This window comes from Saimiri boliviensis, chromosome 10, assembly GCF_048565385.1.
Source record: "Saimiri boliviensis isolate mSaiBol1 chromosome 10, mSaiBol1.pri, whole genome shotgun sequence".
In the NCBI taxonomy this organism is placed as follows: Eukaryota; Metazoa; Chordata; class Mammalia; order Primates; family Cebidae; genus Saimiri; species Saimiri boliviensis.
Window position 1 is genome coordinate 13,510,008 of NC_133458.1, and position 19,556 is coordinate 13,529,563.

Genomic DNA, 19,556 nt, shown 5'->3' on the forward strand with positions numbered 1-19,556 from the left:
GGCTCACGCCTGTAATCGCAGAGCTATGGGAGGCTGAAGCAGGCGGATGGGGGTCAGGACTTTGAGACCAGCCTGGCTAATATGGCAAAACCTTATCACTACTAAAAATACAAAAATTAACCGGTCATGGTGGTGGGTGCCTGTAATTCCAGCTACTTGAGAGTCTGAGGCAGGAGAATCACTAAAAGAGTGAAACTCCAGCTCTAAATAAATAAATAAATAGAGGCAGGTGCAGTGGCTCACGCCTGCAATCCCAGCACTTTGGGTGGTGGAGGATTACTTGATGCTGGGAGTTGGAGACTGCTCCTTAGAAAAAATAAAAATATTAGCTGGGCATGGTGGTATGAACCTGTAGTCTCAGCTACTGAGGAGGCTGAAGTGGGAGGATCACCTGTGCCCAGGAGTTTGAGGCTGCAGTGAACTATGATTGTACCACTTTACTTTGGCCTGGGTGCCAGAGCAAGACCCTATCTCTTAAAAAAAAAAAATCAACCTCAATTTTGAGGCACATGCTGTGTCTTCATGTGCATCAATCTCAGTCTCTCTTTTTTTAGTAGAAGATATGGCTTACAGGTGGTGGTGGGGTGGGAGGGACATGCTATTTCTCTTGACTGCTTTTCAAAAGAACAAATGGATAATTTTCCTTCTTCCTCTTACTTCCTCCCCTATTTAGGATATGAGCTTGTTTCCATATTTAAAATATTTTATCTTGACTTTGTTGCATTTCTTTTCCACTTCTCACAGTTAACTTTTTATATTTTAAGGAAAGGTGACTATTCTTCCTTCTTAATCAGCTCCTGACTGTTTACTAATTCCTTGGTCACTTCACTATCTGGAGTCTCCCTCTATGAATTTTCATATTTTTCTTTGAGATCCCCCTCCCCTTGGCCTCTTGTTCAATCTCCTTGACATTTCTGTAGCATACTGTGTTACTGACTTCATGTTCTTGGAAATACCTTCTTATCCTTCTACCTTTATAGATTTTCTTTCTATATGTTCTCTGTTGACCTCCTTCAGCTCTGTTAACGGTGAGGAAAACACAGTGTGTTGCCTTCATCTTAATTCTTCTCTCTGCCCTCCCCAGCTTTGTGCAATATCCCAGTGGCTTGCCTGCTCTTTTACCTTCAGCTATTATCTCTGTATGGATTCCCAAATTACAGAAATTGTGTTCACTACTCCTTACTGCATCACTCATTTTGTAGAGGAATTTAAGTTGTGTTATCTTAAACATTATGTTTACAATTACTGATGTTAGTATTAATGTCCTACCATCACATTATTAGGGCATTGCTTCTGAAACTATTCATTGGAGTAACCCTAATGGATAAGGAGAGCAGCTTCCGGTGGGCTGTTCTGCTTGTCTAGAAAGCCCCTTCCTTTATTTGCACCTTTTTTCGCTTTGTAAGATCAAGTTTAAAAATCTACATTTGACAAAAATCTGGTTGACACCAGACTTCATTGATTTTCTGGACTTTGAACTCCTGCCATACTCATTTATCTGTTTATCTGGCACTCCTCCTGGTGCTTCTGTTATATTGTATTTTGAATAAATCATCTTTATTGTAAGTGTTTCATCTCACAGATAGCTTGTAATCTTGTCCCTCTTTGTACTCCCAGTGCCTGGTATATAATTGGCACTTAATAATATTTGCTATGGATGATGGCACACCCTTTTAATTTAATTATATTCCATTTCTAATAGTGAAATTGCTTAAAAAATTTTTTCCTAAACATTTTATTTTCCACAAATAAAATGGAGGGTGATTGGACTGAACTGAATGACAGTTTTTCAATACCTGATTGCACTTGGCTTTGCACTATTTTAAGTACATTATAAAAGATATGTAATGATTGTCTGAAAAGTAACTTTTCTTCATCTTTGTCTTTGGAGTATCATGTAAAAAACTGGAATAAGAAAACCATGAGAAGACCTAGTAGGATCTGTGAAAGCACACAGGGTTTTCCTTTGGAAGGTTAAAGTTAGGGTAAGGGTGGAAGGAAAGAGAGAAAAAGAATAAGAATGAATGTGAAAATACATACCTACTAGACCCATACCATTTGGTAAGTAAGGTCAGGATGATATAAAACCAGCCAGATAGAAGGATAGTTGTGTCAAAGTAGTGGATGTATTAGAAGGATGAGAATTCATATCAAGAACATTTGTGCTCCTCACCCACAGAAAGTTACACAGTTGTTTCTATGATACATTGTTCAACGATATGGTAATGTGAGAGATGTACTCAGTAAAGTAGGACCTGTTAATATATGATGCCTTTTAAAGTTTAGTTATGAGAAATTCACTGTGATTGGACTTTAGCTCCATGTATACTGAAAATCTAGACTAGTAGGGTATGATTTTAGACTCATATAAGGGGAACAAAAGACTCAGTTCACTTATTTAATATTCCCTTTTTTTTTTTCCTAGGGACTTTGAAGTACTGCCTTGTAATTCTTAATCAGCCTTTGGACAACTATTTTCGTCATCTTTGGAACAAAGGTAATCTTAATTAACGTTTCTATTTCTTTGCATTCTTACTTTATTTGGGACTGACTTAATATCCTGAAACCTGACTAAAAAGTGGAATTCATAATAAGGTGATTCAATTATTAATTATTAGAATAAATTATCATTGCTTCCCTGTTAAACTGTTTAAATGTGATTTCCAAAATGTGGACCCCCAAGGACAGAATACCATATTTCAGAACTACAGTGTGGATATTAAGCCTGAATCCTCAACAAGTATTTTTTCAAGTGTAAATTATTTTTGGCACCAGTGACAGCAGAAAAGCATCCACATGCCTCATTTGTTGCAGCATCCAATAATAAGATATCTGCAGGGTGATCAGATTTGCAAAATCAAAAAAGAAAATGATGCTACTATGTAAGAATCTCTTGGGGTACTGAAAAGTATGGTTAAAAATGGGATAGTGCCACAGAATTAATTAATACTGTTGGAAGGTACTGTGTAAGAAACAGGTTTTATTAACTATTTACATTATTCTTTAACTTTTATAGGATTATCTCTGGGTTGGAAAATAATGTTCAATATCATTTGCTGTTTTGAATCTCTGCTCTTCTTCGATGAAATCTTGAGGTTTTTTTTTTATTCCAGAAAGGAACATTTTTGTTGAGCTGTCAGTAGAAGTTTTAGGCCAAAGCAGAAAGGCAGAAGAACTTGATTCTTGATGCATTGATGCACATTTTTGTTATTCCTGTTTCTTTCTTATCACAGAATTCTTTAGTATTCTCAACATTATGTTTATGTTTCTTAAAGTGCAAACCTTATATGTGAATAAGCTCACATCTGTAGTTGAGATAGTTGTGATACTAGAGGGAATAAATCATCACAGGTAATGTTGTATAAAGAACTTTTTTTGTCTAATCTGGTTACACTGAGAACTCTTGGTATTCTAAATTGAGCTGTGTTTAAGTTAGTCAACTTAAAATTTCACATTATAATTGTACTATCAGTTCTCTCAAACCATAAAAATTATTTAACCACTAACTTTTTTTTCTTAGCACTCCACTAATAATTAGGTAGTTATTTGAATGGCTATAATGTCGTTTGTCACTGTGTCTCTGGTGCCCAGTGCAGTATCTGTCACATAATTGCTATTAATGACAATAAATGAAAGAATGAGTTTAGTATGACTTATAGTGCTAGAAAATACTAAAGAAACTGTTTAGGTACATCCTTTCTATTTGAATTTATTGTATCAGATTTTATATTGTTTGGAGAGAGTATGGGTGACCATTTTATTGCAAACACTGAAAGTAGACAAAATAACCATTGATCTGAACCATTGGAGAGCTTGAATATTCAAAGCTACATCTAAAGAAGTCTCTCATGTCTGGGGGAGTTGAGGGTCTTAATTTTGCACATAATGTGAATGATGTAGGTTTTTGAGCTGATCAAAGTTCCTCATTTTATTAGTTTTTCCATAAGAGTCAATCTGTACATAAAAAAAGCTAAAGGTATGTGAAGTATCATGTATACTGAAATAGCTAGTTAATTCTCATTTCAAAAAGAACTTGTCTTTTAGGTTATCGAGATGTTAAGTTCTTTCATATGTATGCTAGGATAATTCTTCGTGTTCTGGAGCCTTTAACTATTGTAAGAAGCAGGCCTATTGATAAATACTAAAGAGTAGGTTTTTTGTGATTCTTGTAACAGAAGCTGTGCTTTTTGAGCTTGAGTTGTTAATCTTAATATAGGAAAGGCTTAGGAAAATGTTTAGGGCCGCATTGAGAGTTTGGGAGAGGAGAACAGTATTATGGGTTGGGATATTAGCAAGTATGAAGTGGCTTGAGGAAGTTGTCCCCATTACCTTTTAACCCATGTACTCAACATTTTCTGTAACTTCTGTTCGATGATACAAAGATTTGTAAAGAGGTGAAATCAAGGGATGAAGACTGGGCTGTTAAAATGGTTGAAAGCTTCAAAATGCAGAGAAATCTGAAGAGTATTGTATAGTATGTAAGATTCCTGCATAAAACTGGCCATTTGACTTTATGCTAAGGACTTCTGTTAAGTAGGTGTTTCCTAAGATTCATTTCAAGAGAAAGACTATGTTGAAAGTTTATCTTAAAGTTTCTTCTTGCAATGGTTATGTGATACTTTTACCAGCAGTGAATCTGTATGGGTCTGCAGCAACTTGATCTTTGCCTGCTCAGGGAAAGAATTCAGGTGAGGGGCAGAAGTAGGTTTAAGGTAGAGGGAGAGACTGAGGCAAGTTTTAGAGCTGGGGTAAGAGTTTATTAAAAAGTTTTAGAGCAGGAGTGAAAGGAACCAAAGTGCACCTAGAAGAGGGCCAAGCGGGCGACTGGAGAGATCCAGGTGCCCTGTTTGGACCTTGACTTGAGGTTTTATGCGTTGCCACAGTTCGGGGGTTTGTGTTTCTTCTCCCCTGATTCTTCCTTTGGGGCGAGCTCTCTGTATGCACAGTACCCAGTGGCCTGCATGGTCATTTGAGCCATTTTTCCCTTACCAGTCAAGGATTCCTAGAGGAAGGTATATACCAGTTAAATTCCACCATTTTGCCTCTTAGTGTGCATGCTGAGCCCTCTCGCCAACTCCAGAGACCTTATAAGGAAGCTGCTGATCACCAGCTCCAGTTGTTTTCTATCTATTGAGAGATTGCCTTTCCCTGGTGCCGGGTGCCGCCAATTATTTTAGAGAAACAGTTTAAGCTGTCTGAACATCACCTATGGTCGCCTGACGTTCCTAGGGAGGGGCCCTCTCCTGCCGTGCTCATGTCTGCCTAACTACCTACTCTAACAATAGAAGTTACGAAATGCAGCTTAAATGCCTAAAGAGGGAGTTTAAGGGAGATTAAAATTATGGAGGTTTTAATGTGGTTTCTTTTTTATACATCATGAAGTTTGGTGATTTTCTTGGTTAGAAGTCTTGGAGTATATCACTACCTGTTCCAGCATTTTGTGCATTCAGTTTGATGATAAAATAAGCACGTAGGTAGGTAGGTAGGTAGGTAAATAGAAAGATGGGTAGATAGAAGTAGAGTTAATATTTAACTTTTCGGTAATATGAGAGGTTATTGCTATTTGTGAATTGCTGTTGGTCTTAGATTTACTAACATGTTTTTAAAAAATTTTTTGTCAGGCCTTCTCATTCCAGGAAGTGTCTTTCTCTTCCTGCAATATATGAACATGCAATAGGTCCAAAGTAGGGATATGTATGTTAGAAGGGCTTTGCATATTTGTTGTAGGTTAGTTATTCTCTGTTGGGGTCATGATACTACCAGTGTTCTCAAAGTTATTAGTAGAAATCTCTGTGCTACAAAACATTATGAAAAACAGACCTACCAGGCATACTGGAATGAGGTTATATTGAGTGACTGTGTATGAGGTTTCTAGGATTTCAGGTTAGCACATGTCCTCATTGTTAGCATACATTCACAGCCTTTCCTCATTTTTTCCACATGATCCACAGAACATGTTAATTAGATTATGGTTAGATGATCAGATTCTTTTACTGTCATCCTTAAGATCACCCCAGGGTATGGGCAGCTTACTTATTTTCCTTGAAACTGAAGTCAAAATATTTGACATATCAGGCGGGTCTTACGAATTAAAAAAATGCACAAGTAGCATTCATGAAGTAAAGTATAAGCAAGGTCTTTGGTTTTATAACACTAGTTATGTTCTATTTGTTATTGATTGACACTAGTTGAGGCCCTTCTGTATAAGGCACGGGGCTAGTTGCTAGGGACATGATAGTGGCTAGAACTGAGAGTTGGAGTCTATAGATACAGCCTGTTCCTGTGAAGGCATATCCAAGCCACAAGTGCTTAGAATGAACTAGCCATGCCCCTGCTCCTTAAGAATTGATATTATCGTAATAGTTGTTTAATTGACTCTACCTCGTTAATTTCTATATGCTTTTCTTTAAAACAAAAACACTCCACCTAAATAGTTTTTAATAAAGACTAAATAGATTTGCTGTAGTAATTATGCTAATCTTATGCTAGTGATTAGTATTGCCATTAGATTTGCTTTAAATGAGGTAGAAATCTGCTATAAAGCACCTTGCTTCAATAGTAGTTTTGTTGCAACAAACTCTTTCCTTTCTAAATTATGCACCCCAGTCCTTTGTGTAAACTCTTTTCACCTGATTATTTTAAGTTAAACACAACCAACTTTATATTACATAAAGTTTTATATCCTGTAAACTTTATATTAAAGTTTTCCTTTTTCCTTTTTCATTCTCATTTCTCTATGTAGTGGGACCTATTTATCTCACTTTTGGTGTCTAATGTGTTTATTCTCATTAAAAAGGAGAAATCAGATGCCTGTTACTTTTACATGTAGATTGATTGAATAGTAGATATGCTTTAATATGCTTGGTGTCCATTGCTATTTTAATCCTATTATATCTGTCGTATGCATTACTCCTGTTAGAGGAATTTTAAGGGAAACATGTTTTTTGATGATAACTTTGAAATTTTGAAAGCACCTTAGGGTGATTTCTTTAAGCTGGCCCTGGAAGAGCCAGTCCCCCCAAGAATGTATATCCAATATAATTTTTTCCTTTGGTCTTCTCTCCATGGCTACCTCTTCCTGTGTATTTAATGATTAATCTAATAGGACTGCCATTTACTTTTTTTCTGCCTAAAATAGACTTTCACTTATTTATATTGCAGACTTTACCCATCCTTTAAGGTCCAACTCAAATGCCACCTCTTCTGAAAGCTTCCTTAGCTTCCCTATGTAGAGATAGATTTTCTCAAATGTCACCTTATCTTTCCTTGAGAATGAACTTCTTGAAAATGGATAGAAAGTGCTTAGCTGGTGGTGTTTTCTTAGTTCTTGTGAGACTGGCCTGGTAGCTATTGTGGGTCATCCTTACAATTGGGAAAGGTCAGTGCCTGTCTGTGATGCACTCAATGACGGGTCCTGGAAATCCTCTTGCGCTAATGTGGACCAGTTAGCAGCCTGCAGGCGCATGCTTACGCTTCCTCGTGCACTCTCTTTTCCCCAGATTGCTCTTCTGTCTTCAGTCTCATTTGGGTCCCTTTAATAATTCTGCTAAACTTGGGCTTTGTCACCCACATTTTTTTCCTCTGCCCTATGACTCCTCTGTACTTATTTGATATTTCCTGGTTCACCCAATCAGAGTTGACATTTTCAGTACTCTCTCCTTTTGTTATAGTGCATGTGCAAAAATGTGTTTCTTTTTCTTTTTTGGCCTTTTGGTTTTATGCCTTTGACAATTAAGATGCCAATAAATGTATCATTGGAATATATCTTTTTTATTAAGGTATTATGGTAGGGTGCATCTTTTAATTATAGAAGGGTATATCAGTTAGTAGTAACCTTATCTCCTTACATCATTGTCCAAAGAAATTAACCAGATATTGGGTCCATTTTGTTAAATAACTTATTTATGAGAACTGTATGTTAACATTTATTTATTTATTTATTTACGAGACAGGGTCTCATGCTTACCTAGGCTGGGTCTTAAATGCCCTTTCCTGAAACACAGACATCTTCATTTTTAACAAATATTTACTTTCCTGTAATATATTTGTTACAGAGAAATTAAGGTCGTTCCTCCCTGATGGTGTTTTTTTTATTTTTATTTTTTTCCTTTACCTGTTTCACTTGTAATATACATTTACTCAGTAGGTTTAAAGACATCTGAGAATGTGGGCTTGGGGAAGCAGTCAGAGAAACTTGGTGGGGTTCACCTTCATTTTCTCCCACATTGCATAGTGTATAGTAATATATGGAAACATATATTTTTGCCCTGAACCTACTTTACACTCTGCATAATGTTATGTGTTAGATAGAAATTAGTGTTCCTCCTATGTGTATTTAAATTGTCATTCCATGTTGCTTCTCTTTTGTAATAATTTGTTCCAAGATTGACTCCTTCTAGAATCTTATTTTTAAGATTATGCCATTTAATTGAATATAGGTGAATTAAAGAACATTTACACTGAGTATTTGTGTGCAATAATAGACTAAAAAATAACTTGAACTTTTTTTTGTAGGACTAGTTCTTGGGGGCAGCTGAGCCTTTTGAACTGTCAGTTTTACAGTAATAGCTGCTTTGGGGTCTATGGAAAGAAATGTCCATTGGCGCAGAAAAGATCGTGACGGGTTCTAACACTCCTCCAGTTCACTGGGAGACAGACATTTAAAAGTCTGGTCTACGTTCTTTCTATATTTAGAGTTTACAGGTGATGTTTGGAACAAACTGAATGGGGTGACATGGGAGAAACCACAGGTTGAAACACTTGTTTATGCTAGTAGAAGAGGAAGTGGGGGGCGGGAAGAAATATTCTATTTTTGAACATGTACAAAAGAACTGAGCGGCATGCACTCTGGCATATCTAGTGGCAAAATCTCTATGGAAGTAAAATAGTGATACCTTCAAGTAAGGCTTCTTTGTTAATCTAAGTAGTTGTCATGAATGTAGCTTTTAGGGATTTGCTTGTTATAAGTACGTGAATGGGGAGACTGCCACGTACTTTTTTTTTTTTTCTTTGAGACAGAGTCTGTCTCTGTCACCCAGGCTGGAGTGCAATCAGCTCACTGTAACCTCCGCCTCCTAAATAGCTGAGACTACAGGCATCCACCACCACACCTGGCTAACTTTCGTATTTTTAGTAGAGATCAGGTTTTACCATATTGGCCAGGCTGGTCTCAAGCTCCTGACCTTGTGATTCGCCTGCCTTGGCCTCCCAAAGTGCTGGGATTACAGGTGTGAGGCACTGTGCCTGGCCCATGTACATTTTTATTATTTAAATGCATCCGGGTAAAGATGCAGGAGGTCACTTTACCTGGAAAATGCTGGGCTTTTGGATATCTGAATTTCAGTTAGGATAATCTGGGAGCCATCTGTTCTAGCATTGAGTAGCTTTTTCTGAAGTAGTTCAGCGATTACACTTAAGAGTACCAAATTGACATTACTGTGTCCATTTCTGTGTTTAGTGTTTCATAGAACTTACGTTTTGAGCACATTGAAGTGAACATTGAGCTAAAGATCTGATGAGCAATTTGCGTACTTGGTTCAGGTCCATTGGACAAAACAGTTACGTACAAGCTGTAGTTTCTGTAAATAAGGCTGGCAGAAAAGTTGTATCTCAGTCACACAAAAATATTTGAGGGACTGCAAAAAGATTACTTAAATGTATAAGACATTTTAATACATTGGTGGTACAGAAGAAAGGGCATATTTTTTATATGAGACCAGAGGTAAATTTATTCCCATCCTCCAAATGATGGCCCATTTCTATTGAAATCGATATTTAATCATTCTAGGTATTGCCATACAAATATTATGAGATTTTTAAGAAACACTGTGCTAACTTCTTTCCCAAGATTCACTCAGACTTTATGGAAGTGACTTAATCTTTGTGTTTAGTGCCACTTCTGGTTATACTCCTCTATCACAATTAAATGGCATTTCTTCTTTTTGAATTTACTTCATCCACAAGCTTCTTACTATCAACTACCACCATGTTTTTCAGTAAATTACTGCCTTAGAATTTCTCTCAAATACACTATTAGGTAATTTATTCAGCATTTAGCCAACTACATTTAATAGTAGCCAACACACAGATAGTACTTACCATTTGCCAAGTAGTGTTCTAAGAGCTTCACATGATTAACTCATTTAATCCTTTGTCAACCTTGTGAGAGCAATACTATTATTGTCCTCATTCTGGAGGTGACTAGACTGAGGTACTGAAAGATTGGATGGCCAATTTTCATTCACACTTCTAGTAAATGGAAAAGCTAGGAATTAAATTCAAGTAGATAACTCAAATAGTGTAAATAGTTGTGTAGTGTGTGCCAGGCAAATGGATGTTCGGTGACTTCAGTGTCAGGCTTACATGATCATGCCCTCAGCTCATAAATGAGGGGGTAGGCATACTTTTCTGTGAAGAGCCAGAGAGTAGATATTTTAGGCTCTGCAGGCCACGTGGTCTCTGTCACAACTCTTCAACTCTGCCGTTATAGTGCAAAATCAGCTGTGGAAAATATATAAAAGAATTGATGTAACTGTGTTCCAAATTCATTTTATTTGCAAAAATAGGTAGAGGATTGGATTTTGGCCCATAGTCCATAGTTTTGTGTTTTGTGATCCCTGATCCATTTTAGCTACCAGCCAGTACTTCCTATCTGGAATTTGGATATCTTCCTGGAGAACTGTTCCTCCTTCAGTGTCTCAGGATCATACATTTCTCTCTTTGGCTAGTGTATTTCTTATTATCTGTCTCCTGTTCTTTCATACTTACTGATTTTTTTTTTTTTTTTTTTTTTTTTTTTTTTTTTTTTTTTTTTAGACAGAGTCTTTCTCTGTCACCTGCGCTGGAGTGCAGTGGCATAATCTCGGCTCACTGCCACCTCCGCCTCCTGGGTTCAAGCAATTCTCTGCCCCAGCCTCCCAAGTAGCTGGGATTACAGATGCCTACCACCATGCCTAGTTGATTTTTGTATTTTTAATAGAGATGGGGTTTCACCATCTTGGCCAGGCTGGTCTTGAACTCCTGACCTCATGATCCACCTGCGTTGGCCTCCCAAAGTGCTGGGATTACAGGCGTGAGCCACCACACCCAGCCGTCTGCTCTTAATTTTTAAGAGTGCATTACCAACTTTCATAGTATATTGGTTGCTATCTGCTTTTATTCTGACCCTGATTTGAGTGATAATATTTATCCTATGGTAATTCCCTACCCTCTTACTTCTCTTTCTAGCATCTGAATAGTCAGCCTGAGTTATCCCTTTACTTTCCTTACCATCTCTCATTTGTAAACAGGTTTACAAAGTTGGCTAGTAGAAGTCATGCTATGCTGACAACTGAGGGTGTATAAGTTTGATATTTAATGACAACTAAATTCTCCTCTGTATCATCATATGCACCTCAATTGTTTATTTTCCATAACAGCTATAAATAGGGTGAACTTTGAAGAATCTGTTAGAGAGAATGAAGTGTTTCATTATTAGTCATACTTTCCAAATAAGTGTCTTGCTTTAAAGCTTGTAAAACTGCCTGACAAAAGTCATTGTCACTGCTTTACTAAAAAGGACATTATCTAATGAGAGCCTTTCTCCTTACTTAAAAATGTCTGTTACTCTTTTCATTTTCCAGTTTTCTCTCATTGTTACCCATCTTCTTCTTAGCGTGGGTTTTCTCTTTTCTTCTCCTTTCTCTTTCATTCCTTCTCTCCTCTCTCTCATTCTTTATTTTTCATGCTTATATATTTTGTCTCCTTTGTTACTTTTTCTTCTGGCACTACCTGTTCATGGATGCTCTCTCATATATATATATACATGCAGATGCTTTATTATTTGTTCTGCCTTCTTCCAAAATCAATATTAAATATTTTCTGGCTAATTGTTACAAAAATGGTTATAATTATTTCAGGCTTTGCACATTTTTATTTTCTGTAAATATTAATAATGTATAGCTATTACAATAATTATTAGTAAAAATTTTCATTGCAGAGCACTTAGTGAACATGCCCGATTTCTTCATGAAAGTGAAATGAGAAGCAGTAACAAATGTGTAAAGGATCGAAAGATCATAATTCAGAAATGTATCTTTAAGATGATATCATTAGTTATAATTATTAATATAAATGTAACCTGTCCCTTCTTTAGAACTAACAATGTGATTTCCTGACTCTATTTTTGAGCTATGAATCGTTACCTACGAATGAGTCATGAAAACAGTTTAATGGGATAAGGCCAGTATTTACAAAAAATGGAAATTGAAGACTAAAATACAGTGTTATCAGCAGTTAGGGTAATTACTGTTTCTTGAAACACAGGTGTGCATATACCTATATTTACATGTAGATATTTCTGTGTTTGATGGAAATGTATTTCTATAGGTTATGATTTATCACTGCCATGTTTATTATTAACAATATTAGTTACTATGTATTGAGTGCTTGTCATTCTGCTAAAGCACTCTATGTGCAAATTTGAATGTCACCTTAACAGTCCCATGGGATAATCATTACAATTATTCTTATTTTTAAAATGAGAAACATTGAGCACAGAGATAACAGAGCTAGAGAGTGACTGAAGCCAGACCTCTCTGCTTTAGAGATTCAGCTCTTAGTGGCTGTTTCTTCCACATATACTTTCCTCCTTTTTTTTTTCCCAGGGGATAAGAGGCTTTTCTAGAAACTGGAAAGCTTAAGTGTGTTTCGTGGAAATACTACTAACTTATAGGACACTGTGTCCTCATTTGCATGTTCTGTTGGGGGTTCTTAATAAACATTCCTAGCAATAGCTTTACATTTTAGACTGTTTTTCTATTTAATAGATCATTAGTTTCAAAACTTGTCATTTGTAAAGGAATAGTCCAAGGATTCTAAATCTCTTTTATTTAAATGTTATGTCATAACAAATATAAAACAAACATTTGAAAGTAGCAAAAGGAAGTCTGAATGGAAATATTCACAATCTTTTCTTTTAAAGTGAATGAATCTCAGCTAGCGTTGAACCATCATTTTTCATAATCACATTATGTTTATGAGGAATCCTTTTAATGAAATTTTATAACCTTAAACATTTTTGTTTTGTTTTTGTAATCACAGTATCACAAGGCATTCAAGGAATTTATGCTAAAATCTCAAGAGCTTAATATTTGAAGTGCATTTATAAACCTGCTATACTTCCTAATTCCATGGTACTGTGTATGAAGAGTTTCACTTGATCTTTATAAAAGAAGTCATTTTTTAAATGCCAAGTTTTATTGTGTTACATTTAAGAAATACATTCCCTGAGAGACAGAAATGTTTCTATTGTTTTATTGTTTTTATTCAATTATTTTGAGCATATTCTGTGTCAAGCAGTATAAAAAGTCTGGAGATAACACAATGAGAAAGACACAGGTCCTGTTCTTATAGGGCTTACAATCACCTGCATCATAATATTCTTTAAAGATTCAAGTGTATTATTTAGAAAGCTTCTTGCCAAGTTGAGAACTGTTAAATTCTTTTCTCTTTATTATTAGCATGATCTGAAAGCATGATCTTTTCATTTATAAGCCTGGTGCCAGGTTTTTTTTTGTAGGCAGTCTTAATCTTATCTTAGTACTTTGTAACTCTAATCAATTACTACTAGACATTGAACCTTTCCTTAGAATTATGTTATAATTTGGGTCTGATATCGGCCCCTCTCATTTGTAGAAGAAATTTTGCTGACTTCAGAGAGCAGTGAAAATACCTCTTGTATAACATATTTTTTTAAATAAAATTAGAACTTAGGGAATATGTTTTGGATACCTGAAACAAGATATAGAATAAAGTATAGATGAAAGAAAGTGGAAATTTAAATAACTCACCTATCTATGGTTATTTGGGCATTAATCTGTTGTCCTTTTTATAGTTGAGAATTTGCTTTTCTTATAAAACATCAATTAGGATTTATTGAATTACTTTGGGACTATGATAAACATTAATGAAGGTACTCTGTAGGTCATTGCACAGTAAGGCCAACCTGTTCCTTTATAGGATGTAGTCTACTTGTAGTATGTTAGCCAACCCCATTGCCCTAGATTTGTTCACAGAATGGTAAATAAGCGATTACAGTTGCCACCATTGCCATCTTAGTAAAACTGTTAGTACTAGGTATGATCACTGAGGGAAAGGAGGATGTTTTAGATGTGGGGCACAGTAGCTTTTAGACAAAGATTTGTATATTGCTTTTATATAAGAAGGGTTGCTGCCATGCATACTGTTATTTTGTTGTTATTTTTATATTTTGAGTTTTTGACATGAGAACATATATATAAACCTTTAATGAAAATATTTAAGATATGTCATTTCCTTTTGAATATCTTCATTAGAAAAACAGCCTACATTTTTCCCCCAGCTCCTTCCATGTTAATACAAATATAAATATAAACATTTGAGTTTTATCAAGTGAAGAGACTCATTGGTTTGTCCTTAGTGAAAAAGAATTCATCAGACTGTCTAAGGATGTTACATAATTAGGTCAGTGAAATCAGCCATGATAAACCATCAAACCTAGTGTCTTTTTAAAGTTACTAGTTTTTCTCTGTCCCTGTCTTTCTTTATATACAACTTTGATAGTGAAAGCACGAAAAACATCTGTGAGGTGGTTATCTTCTTTCCAAGAAAACACAAATTAATTAATATAAGAAAGAATTTAATATTATAAAGTACTTGATTTTGAAATTTTTAACTGTTACATTTAAATTCGTCTAGATAAAAACGGTCAATGCTTAAGACACATTCCAAAGTTACAGTACAAGTTAGTAGAGAATCATCCAGAATATTTCAGTTTTTGAAATTATGATTCTATCACTAAAGGAAAATTGTTCTGTGATTTTACCTTAAGTGTCCAAAATGCACCCTCCCCCTTGTTGTCCATTGAGCTATTGTGGAGAAGTACTGTGATTTACTCAATGGTGAGATATGTACTTGAGGGGTCAAAGGAGGAGACCTTAGCGGACAGATAAGGTACAGCTGATTTTTATTTCCATTAGCAGCAATGTTTGGTTGTTTTAAAAAAGGAATGATAATACTATGTTGAAAATGTGTGTATCATTACCACCCTAGATCACTCATTGGACAAATATTTTATCGAACTTATTAAGTATCACTAGTTATGAATCCAAGCCAGTCTTTTTGCTTTACAATTACTTTATACAACTTGTTTATGATGATGCCTTCAGTAACTTCAGTGTTTTTCCTGAGGTTTCAGTTGCAGTTAATCGTTCTTCACTGCATTTTGCCTTCTTTACATTCACTAGCACATAAAACACTGCAGGAATAACAACAGGGGGATCATCTCAGAACTGCTTAGAAATAGGCTGGGTCTGTCACCTTAGAGAGAAGAAAATAAGATAAATATAAACTGAAACTTAGAGGAGAATGGATGTGAGTATTGATTGAAAGCAAATTTAAAATCTTGGGAAACAAAATGTGCCAACTTAACCATATTTATTTTATCCAATTGTTTTGATTGGTTTCAGTTATCCATATGGCTTATCCATGTCCATATGCTTAAATTTGCCAGATTCTCCTTTGCTTTGATTATGTTGGTTTTATTTTTCCTTGCTTTTTATTTTATTAATCTCAATTGTTATTGAATCAAAGACCTTCATGAGAGAGTATGCATTCAATCATACCATTCAATAGGCTTCTAAATACTATGTTCTGAAACTCCTGCTGGTTAAATAAAATACCATTTTTATTGTAAGTGAGATAGAAGTATTTTATAATATTACAAATGGAATGCTGTTTCTTATTTTTATGGGAAATTTTTAGCAGAGGCCTCTAGAACTTCATTTCATTTATGCTTTTTATCTTGTCTTATAGAACAAAGCAAAAGTGTTTTTGTTTGTTTTCTGTAGATTAGTCTAAAACTAGTATTTTCTATCCAATGATAGCAGAATTGTTTAGTCTAAAACTAGGATTTTCTATCCAATGATTGCAGCATTGTTTGGATGCTTCAATGATTTCTTAACATTTTTTTGAAGAGGTGAACTATTGATCTTCTCAATGTATAAAAAAAGAATCTAGGTATATCTGCTTTCTAGTTTTAAAGAAGAGCAGAGCTTTCCTCCATGAGGGGAAAATAGGAAGTATAAGCAAACTTTTTTTTTAAAGATAAAAGGTAATATTTTTATAGTCAACAGTATTAAAGACTATGGATGCATTACTTTACATATGTTTCATTAAATGGGGTGTAGAAATGGTTAAGTTCTACTTGTAGAAAATGATTTTTATATTATGTCTGCAACATCTGTTATATTTCCGTAAGAATGCAACTGTGAACTACCATAGCAAAGTAGAATCCTTAGGCTTTCACAGTAATTGGAGGCATTCTCTCTTTTCTCATTCATCCAGTTTAACAAAAATTTGAGGCTAAGATATTTTTCTATTTTGCCTTTTGTATTTTATTCTTTATTAGACACATGTGGTGTTTAAATTTCTGACTTCCAGTGAAGTAACGATTAAGAGATATACCTATATCCTAGTTATGAGCAGGCTTGATAAACTGCATATCTTAGCAAAGTAGAAATTTTTTGGCTAACTCTACTTTTAGAAATTATAAATCATAAATGTCAAATTCCCAATCAGTATTTAAAAACTTGGTAAAGGTTCAGCTCATTCTGTTTTATTTATTCTATCTCTACACAAATGAGTTTTCAAATTCTGAGTATTAACTTTGGCACTTCAGGATCCTTAGCCATTAAAGCAGATTTCAATTACGTTTTTATATGGTGCTTATTATGTAAGAAACTTTCACTACTTTTTGTGCAGATTTTGATACTTGTTAAACACATGTTTAAAAAAACTGGAAGTGATTATATATTACTTAACGAATATATCTATTTCAATGTAATATCTGGAACAACTTTGTTAGCATTCAAATTTGTTGTTAATATAAGATTTACTTTATCCTACTGATGAGTATTTTCTATACCTTTAAACCAATTTTATGTTATCATATGATGCTGATGTATTATCTCTAAGGCAAGGGCAAAATGTCACCAGTTTCTTTGCATAGCAAGAGTGACCTTTACTCCAATTTCCCACACATTCTTCACCTCCATCTGAGACCACCTCAGCCTGGATTGTATTGTCTGTATCGCTATCAGCATTTTGGTCAAAGCCATTCAACAAGTCTCTAGGAAGTTCCAAACTTTCCCACATCTTCCTGTCTTCTGAGCCCCACAAGTCTCTAGGAAGTTCCAAACCTTCCCACATTTTCCTGTCTTCTTCTGAGCCCTCCAAACTATTCCAGCGTCTGCCTGTTACCCAGTTCCAAAGTTGCTTCCACATTTTTGGGTATCTTTACAGCAGCACCACACTGCTGGTACCAATTTAATGTATTCGTTTGCTCACACTGCTATAAAGTCATACCTGAGACTGGGTAGTTTATAAAGAAAAGAGGTTTAATTGACTCACATACCACATGGTTTACAATCATGGCAGAAGGCAAAGGAAGAGCAAAGTCACATCTTATGTGGTGGCAGGCAGAGAGAACGTATGCAGGGGAACTCTCCTTTATAAAACCGTCAGATCTCATGAGACTTACTATCACGAGAACAGAATGGGAAAGACCCACCCCATGATTAAATTACCTCCCACCATGTCCCTCCCACAACATGTGGGAATTATGGGAGCTATAATTCAGGCAAGATAAGATTTGTGTGGGTACACAGCCAAACTATATCAGTTGATGATGCCTTTCTTTTTTATCTTGAACATTGAACTAATTATATTTTTACTGGTCTTATTATAAATCAAAATTAAAATTAAAAGTTTTAAATCAAAATTAAAAGATAATTATAAACTACAGTACATAGATAGCATTTACTTTAGTAAATACAGCTAGTGCTTGACTTACGACCACTTTTGGTTCTGACAAACTGGTCGTAACACAATTTGGTCGTAAGTTGAGTAGGCTATATGTACAGTACTGTAAAATGATGTTATAAAAATCTGTAATCTTCTCTAGCACGCTCCTTCAGAGTCTGAAACAGACTTCTCGCCTTCATCTGCACAGTAAAAAGACTTAATGATGTCCGTTTTTGAATTTGATCTTCCATCCAAATCTATAGCAATTTCTCCATTTTGTGGATGGGCCTGCTTCATTGCTTTGTTATAATTGTTGATCGCATGGGTGCAGAACCTTTCACAGCTTTGTGATTTCTTTATCTTTCAAAATCGTTGACACAGTCGAGTGTGATAACCTTGTATCACGTGCGATCACATTCACTTTCTTTCCTCCTTCATACTGTTTAATTACCTTCATTTTCGTGTCGAGATCGATGGTCTTTCTTTCCTTCTTGGCAGGCTGAGGCGTAGACAAAGACAATTTCCTCTTGGTAGACATCTTGAGAGGGGTTTGATGAAAAATATCCAAGACGCAAAACACAAATTGCTGTACCGAGTCTGGGACAACAGTAGAAATGGTGCACGTGGAGATGGTAGTGCTGCCGGAAGCTGGTCCGCACTGTCGTACGCCCAGCTGGGCCACGTTTGCGTTGCCAGACGCGGAGCAGACGTGGCTAGCAATTGTGGTCATAAAGTTGAATGGTCATAAGTTGCATAGGTCGTAAGTCGATCAATACTTGTATAAGGAGCATTTCAAATAAAAGCCTAAGTCATAAGTAGTTAGTTAAACTGCTGATATTTCATTTAATGAATGATACCTGCATAATTCTGTAATTTAAGCAAACAAATATATCAGCAAAATGAACGAGAAAAATTATAGCAATAACAAGTTATTTATAACTGTGGAATGAAGAAATTACAAAATTAAATTAACTTAAAATGTATACAGAAGAATATTTATCACTGAACTTTCTGTCATTACCTGTGCTTTTTTTGTCTTGAATAATAATTTTTGAAGTGTTGATACCTATAGTCTTCAAGCATATAGATGTTTAGAAAAATGTCATATTAATGGAAATGAATGTTACCTTATACTGAGATTTTCCAATACTGGACATCAGAATTTCGTGAAGATGTTGGGAAGCATTTTGATGTATACCTGGAGGCTGTATTTTCCCCCCAGAGGCTTATTTTATACTGACTACCATATTTCTTTCCCTTGCTCTTTTTTTCTCCCTTTTTTTAAAATTTGTTTTTTGAAGTCATTCTTTTATATTCCCATACTGCATCTTCCTTGTCATTATTGAGACTGCAATCTTCCTTTCTGTTCTCTTGTTCACCCTGTTCATGTCTGCGTGTGAGTTAAATGCTAGTTACTAGAACAGAGTAAATAAAGGAGATGTGAAAGCCGTGTCCTAATAGGGCTGATGGTAGGAATATTTCCAAGAAAATAACCCTTCATTCTGATTAGGCTTTCCTCATCTGCTTGAAGATATGACTGCCCTAATCAAATATTACCTTGTAGTTTCCTTCAAACTTCTAATTTCTAATCAGGTAGAACTTTAACTCTCTAGAATAGTGCTGATTGAGACACTTTGTGCCTAGTCGTTTTGGGTTCTCTAGAAATGACAGATGATCAATGGAGGGAAAATAATCCACTTGGATCCTGGAAAATGTTTACATAGTCAGGTTGCTCA

The 19,556-nt window shown here is 35.4% G+C and overlaps 1 protein-coding gene across 6 annotated transcripts in view; it reads left to right on the forward strand.

Annotated features, from left to right (window-relative positions):
- Positions 1-19,556, forward strand: part of TPK1 (thiamin pyrophosphokinase 1) — a 380,490-nt gene that overhangs the window by 67,707 nt on the left and 293,227 nt on the right. For all 6 annotated transcript variants that reach the window (XM_074378961.1, XM_010340431.3, XM_074378962.1 and 3 more), the window contains one exon: positions 2,426-2,497. In XM_074378961.1, the coding sequence (XP_074235062.1) occupies positions 2,426-2,497 (72 nt within the window). The remainder of the gene's footprint in view (positions 1-2,425; positions 2,498-19,556) is intronic.